A 7,078-nucleotide genomic window follows, 5' to 3' on the forward strand; every position below is an offset into this window, starting at 1 on the left:
TCTTGCCTATTGTAATAGCTGCAATAATAATAGACAATGCTACAGTAAACATAGAGATGCACATATCTTTTTGAATTAGTGGAATATCCAGGAATGGAATTACTGGATCATATGATAGTTCCATTTTGAAGTTTTTGAGGAACATCCGTATGTTTTCCACAGTGGTTACACCAGTTTATATTCCCACCACCCATGCTCAAGGGTTCCTTTTTCTCCATATCCTCGCCAACACTTGTCATTTCTTGCCTTTGTGATTTTAGCTATTCTGACAGGTGTAAGGTAGTATTTCATTGTGGTTTTGATTTGCACTTCCTTGATGATTAGCAGTTTTGAGAGCATCTTTTCGTGTGTCTGATGGCCGTTTGTATGTCTTCTTTGGAAAAATGTGTATTCATATCCTTTGGCCATTTTTTAATTGGACGGTTTGGTTTTTTGGTGTTAAGTTGTGTACATCCTTTGTATATTTTGGATATTAACCCCTTATTGGATATATCATTTGCAATTATCTTCTGCCGTTCAGTAGGTTGCCTTTTGTTTTGTTGATGGTTTCCTTTGCCGTGCAAAATCCTTTTATTTTGTCAGTCCTAAGAGTTTATTTTTGCTTTTGTTTCCTTTGCCTGAGAAGACATCTAGAAAAACGTTGCTAAGGCCAGTGTCTGAGAGATTACTGCCTGTACTCCTCTGGGACTCTTATGGTGTCAGGTCTTACATTTAGGTCTTTAATTCATTTTCAGTTTATTTTTGTGTTTGGTGTAAGAAAGTGGCCCAGTTTCATTCTTTTGCGTGTAGGTGTCCGGTTTTGCTAACACCATTTGTTGGAGAGATTGTCTTTTTCCCATTGCATATTCTTGCCTCCTTTATCGTAGATTAATTGACCATATAAGAATGAGTTTATGGGGTGCCTGGATGGCTCAGTTGGTTATGCATCTGACTCTTGATTTTGGCTCAGGTCATGATCTCACACTTTGTGAGACTGAGTCCCATGTTAGGCTTTGCATGGCACAGAGCCTGCTTGGGATTCTCTCTCTCCTCTCTCCCTGCCCCTCCCCCTGATTGTGCTCACTTCTCTCAAAATAAGTCAACTTAAGGGGCGCCTGGGTGGCTCAGTCGGTAGAGCATCCGACTTCAGCTCAGGTCATGATCTCACAGTTTGTGAGTTCGAGCCCTGCGTCGGGCTCTGTGCTGACAGCTCAGAGCCTGGAGCCTGCTTCCGATTCTGTGTCTCCCTCTCTCTCTGCCCCTCCCCTTCTAATGCTCTGTCTCTCTCTCTCTCTGTCTCAAAAATAAATTTAAAAAAATTTAAGTCAACTTAAAAAAAAAAAAGAATGTTTATTTCTGGGCTCTCTATTCTTTCCCATTGATCTAAATGTCTACTTTTTGTGCCTGTACCATATTGTTTTGATTATTTTAGCTTTGTAGTAGATCTTAAAATCTGAGATTGTGATTCTTCCAGCTTTATTCTTAAGATTGTTGGCTACCTGAGGTCTTTTGTGGTTCCACATAAATTTTAGAATTCTTTGTTCTAGTGCTGTGAAAAACGATATTAGTATTTTGATAGGTATTACATTGAATCTGTAGATTGCTTTGGGTATATAGACTTTTAAAAAAATGTTTAATCATTTATTTTGATAGAGAGAGTACACACACATGCACAAGCAGCAGAGGGCGAGAGAGAATCCCCAGCAGGCTCTGTGCTGTCAGCACAAAGTGCAATGCAGGGCTTGATGATGAACTGTGAGATCATGAGCTGAGCCAAAATCAGGAGTCAAATGCTTAACTGACCACCCAGGTGCCCCAAGGGTATATGGACATTTTAACAATATTAATTCTTCTAATCCATGAGCATGGTATATCTTTCCATTGTTCATGTTGCTTTGCAATTTATTTTATCATTGTTTTATAGTTTTCAGAGTACAGGTCTTTCACTCCCTTGGTTAAGTTTATTCCTAGGGTTTTTTTTTTTTTTTGTGTGTGTGTGTGTGTGGGGAGGGTATAATTATAAATGGGATTTTTAAAAATTTCTCTTTCTGCTACTTTGTTATTAGTGTATAAAAATGCAACAGATTTATGTGTATTAATTTTGTATCCTGCAACTTTACTGAATTCATGTATTACTTTTAACAGTATTTTTTGGTGGACTCTTTGGGGTTTTCTTTGTATAGTGTCATGTCATCCAAACATAGTGACAATTTTACTTCTTCCTTACCAATTCAGTTGCCTTTTATTTCTTTTTCTTGTCTGATTGCTGTGGCTAGGACTTCCAGTAGTATGTTGAATAAAGTTTTGAGAATGGGCATCTTTGTCTTGTTCTTAATCTTAGAGGAAAAACTCTCAGTATTTTACCATAGCCATCTATGTTTTAACAAGCCCTCTAGGGGCACCTAGGTGGCTCAGTCGGTTAAGTGTCCGACTTTGGCTCGGTTCATGATCTCATGTTTGTGGGTTTGAGCCCTACATCAGGCTCTGTGCTGACAGCTCAGGGACTGAAGCCTGCTTTAGATTCTGTATCTCTCTCTCTCTCTGCTCCTCCCCTGCTTGTGTTCTGTCTCTGTTTCTCAAAAAATAAAATAAAAATGTAAAAAACAAAACAAAACAAAACAAAACCCACAAGCCCTCTGGGCAGTTCCTGTACATGCTAAGGTTTGAAAACCACTGGTTTAGATAGTTCTGAATTTATTGATTTAGGGTATCCATGTATCTTTCAATTAATTGATTAAGTAATTGATTCTAGTCATACTTGTTGAACTCCTGCTAGGTGCTAAGCACTGGGGATACAATGGTAAGACACTACCTCTACTCTACATGACCGAATACTGTTCTTGCACTCACTGGATCACTCAGTGTTTTCAGGAAGGCTGCCCACATAAACAGGTTATGCAAAAATGTAGTTGTGAATAGTTATTGTGCAAGCCCAGGGCAGAGGACTAAACACAGATATTCATCCTAAAACTGAAACAGGTAATCATTATTTCCAGGCTGAGCTGAGAAAAATCCTATAGAACCACTATGGTTTGAATAAAGGAGATGATGAGATAGCAGAGTGGGTAGAAATGTGTTGAGTAACTTTTTGTACAGATGGGGAAGAATCCATTTCTACTCTGGTCCCTAAATTCAATGTCCCATTGCTGAGCCAAGGACACTCTTATCCTTATATTATCCTTATCCTTATCTTTTTTTGTATGGAAGTGATTATAAGGCAAGGTATATGTCATTTATCATTTGGTGTGAAAGAAAAATCTATGAGATTAAAAAGTTTATGGGGCGCCTGGGTGGCGCAGTCGGTTAAGCGTCCGACTTCAGCCAGGTCACGATCTCACTGTCTGTGAGTTCGAGCCCCGCGTCAGGCTCTGGGCTGATGGCTCAGAGCCTGGAGCCTGTTTCCGATTCTGTGTCTCCCTCTCTCTCTGCCCCTCCCCCCTTCATGCTCTGTCTCTCTCTGTCCCAAAAATAAATAAACGTTGAAAAAAAAATTAAAAAAAAAAGTTTGTAATGGGCAATTTGAAATATACATGAAAGTAGAGAGAATTGTATCCTAAACCCCTATATACTTAAAATCCAACTTTTGACCTAGTTGGTGTGAGGACCAGTAAGATCATGTAGGCAAAGCCTTTAGCTGAGAGCCTTACTCTCAGTAAACTTTCAATAATGACTTGTCGTATCAGTCAGGGTTCAAAAAAAAAAAAAAATCAGAACCACTCACTGGAGATTTGCTATAGGGATTTGATCTAATGCAATCGTGGAGGCTGATTTCAGTCTGTGAGGCTGTTGCCTTTGTGCCTGTTGATAGGACCCAAAGTCAGTAGGACATGCTGGAACACGCATCACTCTCTCACTGCCTGCAAGCGTCCAACCTCAATGATGTGAGGGACCAGTAGAAGATGGTGTCCTTCATCATGGAGGTAAATGCATAATTGGCCCAGCAGCTGGAGTTGCTAAAGCAGGATCTGGCGGAAACTGGAGGAGCTAGGGGCCCAGTCCAATAAGGTCAGCCTTGGGTAAGTATGTGAGCTGCAAGAGAGCCTGCTACCCTGCAGTGACCTTTCAAACATGAACAACGTGGCTGTGCCTTTGCTCTTGTCTTCCAAATCTTTCAAATCTCTCAGGGTTGGCTAACCTAGAATTATGGGAAATCAGAGACATGTAGTTTTAGTTATCTGTTACTGGGTAACAAACTACCCCCAAACCCATAGCTTAAAACAGGACCAATCGTTTTAGTTCAGGAATATGCAGCTTGGGCAGGGCTTGGTGAGGACAGCTTATCTGTGCTCCAAATGGTGTCAGCCCTAGTGGCTCCATGAACTGGCTGGAGACTGGCTGGGGACTGGACTCCTCCGAATGCTGTCCACTGGAATAGTCAGCACTCTGTGTGGTCTCTCTGGCATGGCAGCCTTATGGTAGCTAGACTTTTTACTGGAGATTCAGGGTTCCAAAGATATATGACTCAAGAGAGAGGGAGAGGGAGCTACAGAGGGAGACAAACAGGAAGGTGGGATTTCTATTCTGGTTGTCACTTATTAGCTATGCCACTTTAAGCAGGTCATTTATTCTCTCTCAGCCTCAGTTCTCAAATTTTAAAGATCAGGATTCACTCTGCCCAGAAGATGACTCTGAGACAATAATTTGAGTGGAAGTAGTTTATTTGGGAGTTAATCCCAGGAAGTATCAGAAGGCAGCTGAGAAGTATTCAGGGAAGAGAGGAAGCTAGTCACCAGGTAAGTCACCACAGTGGGCAGCTGGAGCTTAAAACCTCTGCGGAACCCTAGGGAAACACTGTAAAATATATACCACAGAGCTATTTTGTACAAGGGTTCAGGATCTGGGATATTTATACATCAATGCCCATCAGTCATTGGTTGAGGACTCTGGGGATTAATTCCTCAGCACTTTTTTTTCCCTTTAAGTTTATTTATTTATTTAGAGAGAGAGTACAAGTGAGAGATAGCAGAAAGACACAGGGAGAGAGAGAATCCTAAGCAGTCTCCATGCTCTGTCAGTGCAGAACCTAACTGGGGCTCCATCTCATGAAATGTGAGATTATGACCTGAGCTGAAATCAAGAGCCAGACGCTTAACCGACTGAGCCACCAGGTGCCCCAATTTCTCAGCACCTTTGGTCTACTGAGTTCCATGCAGGTGGGAAAAACCCTTAGACAAAGAGATACAGGTGCTGTTGGAGGAAAATGAGCAGATTTGCATTGCTGAAGGGATATGAACAAGGCATCAACGGGGTTTGCTACAGAGTATAGTAGCTGTGTTTTAAGGTTGTTGAGGAATTAAAATGAGATGGTATTTTAAAAAAAATCCACTCCTGGTGTGATGGCGCCTGTATTTGCTTTGGCACAGACCATTGCAGGATTCAAAGAACGCCCTCAGAGGTCCAGGAGCTTTCCATACTCACATCGGAAAACACTGCCAATTTCCCGAAAGGCAGTCTCAAGAAACGGCAATAATATAAATGCATTACCCACCTCCCTTAATAGACTTCTGCACTGCTTGTTAAATTCTGTCTTTTCCTCTAATAACCTGTCACTCTGTGGGAGTTCAGACCTCTCCAGTGGTTCCTCATAACCCAGTCTCATCTACGCAAGACTTGCTACCTTGGTTAATCTTACCCAAGCTCCACTCCTTGCACATCTCTGCCATCTTCCTCCCTCCCCCTGCCTAGCCCCTAAATGTTCTGGAACTCATGATCTGGTGATATTGTCCAAGAACGGTTGCAAACCCGTGTTATTATGATATTGGATTCTTCAGTTCGTGGTCATTTGATAGATATCTGCGCCTCTCTTAAGGTTTTTGAGCCGAGGAGTGACACAATCCAATCTTTGGGAAGATTCTGGTGTGCAGGATTAAAAAGATAGGAAAGAGGGGAAAGCAGAGTCCGTGTGTGTATGTGTGAAGTTATTACAACTACCCATTTTGAGGCATGCGGGGTGGGAGGAACAGACTTGGCGAGAAGCGCTGTGAATGTAAAGGGACCGATGTGAAAGGGGCAAAGAAATCTTGGTGTCTCATAATAAAACAAGCAATGGCCTGGTGTCGCAAGACTCCGGTCCCAAAGCATGCGGCCACTGTCACCTGTGCAATGTTCCTCGAATCTTTCCTCAAGCGTAAGGAGGGAATGGGACTACCCCGCCTGGTGACAGCGGGGAGCGTGGGGACAGCGCCGGCAGCGTGCTCAGCGCGGAGTCTGCAACTGGATGAGCGCGCCAATCCCGTTTTCTCCTCTATAAAGAAAAAGGCGGGGAGATAATACCTTCCACGTTTAGGGTTTGCGGTCAGTACTGAGGCTAAGTACCAGGCATGTGGTAGGCACCCAACCTCAGCCCGTCGCCTCCCCCGGCCGCCACGCCGGGAGAGACCCCAGGGAGACCTGCGGGGCAAGCGAGCTACCGCACCGGGCTCCCGGGCCACCCCCCGCACGCGCTCCCTCCCGCCAGGCGCTGTTGCCGGGGCCCGGGCACCGCCCCACTCCAGCGCGGGCCAATGGCAGCGCGGCCCGGGCACCGCCCAGCTCCAGCGCTGGCCAACGGAAGCGCGGCATGGGCACCGCCCTGATCTCGCGCGGACCAATAGCCGCGAGATCCAGCGCGGGAGCCGCCCCCGGTCGGGTGGGGAGGCGGGGTGTCGGTCACCGACTCCGCCCCTCTCCCCTCTGACCCGGTGTCTCGTCTCTCCGTCTTCCTGTTCCAAACCACGTGGACGCGCCGGGGGCTGCGGGGCTACGAGAGAGAGCCCGGGTCACCGCCGCCGCTGTCGCCGCCGCCGCCGGGGTCGCGACCCTCGCGCCCGTCCGAAGTCGCTGCGCCCCAGCCGCCGGCACCTTTGCCGAGGGCGCGCACATGGCGACCCAGTCGCACTCCCTCAGCTACGCGGGCTGCAACTTCTTGCGCCAACGACTAGTCCTGTCCACCCTGAGTGGGCGCCCCGTCAAAATCCGAAGGATTCGGGCCAGAGACGACAACCCGGGCCTCCGAGGTACCTCGGGGCGGGCAGCGCGCAGGATGGGCGTGGGGGCCGCGGGCGTGCGGCGCCGATGCCCCGGGGGGCGGCGCGCGGGGAGCCTGCGCGTCCCGCGGGCG

General features: G+C 46.0%; 1 protein-coding gene across 3 annotated transcripts in view; it reads left to right on the top strand.

The window, feature by feature from the left end:
• The first annotated feature begins 6,673 nt into the window (after positions 1-6,673).
• The window catches only part of RCL1 (RNA terminal phosphate cyclase like 1), a 58,685-nt gene continuing 58,280 nt past the window's right edge, over positions 6,674-7,078 (top strand). For 2 of the 3 annotated variants that reach the window (XM_040449480.1, XM_040449479.1), the window contains exon 1: positions 6,720-6,974. In XM_040449480.1, the coding sequence (XP_040305414.1) occupies positions 6,839-6,974 (136 nt within the window). In that variant the 5' untranslated portion in view covers positions 6,720-6,838. Of the gene's footprint in view, positions 6,975-7,078 lie in introns of all 3 variants that reach the window. The other variant, XM_040449478.1, reaches the window with a different exon arrangement.

This window comes from Herpailurus yagouaroundi, unplaced genomic scaffold (assembly GCF_014898765.1).
Source record: "Herpailurus yagouaroundi ecotype Mexico unplaced genomic scaffold, PumYag 199, whole genome shotgun sequence".
Classification (NCBI taxonomy): Eukaryota; Metazoa; Chordata; class Mammalia; order Carnivora; family Felidae; genus Herpailurus; species Herpailurus yagouaroundi.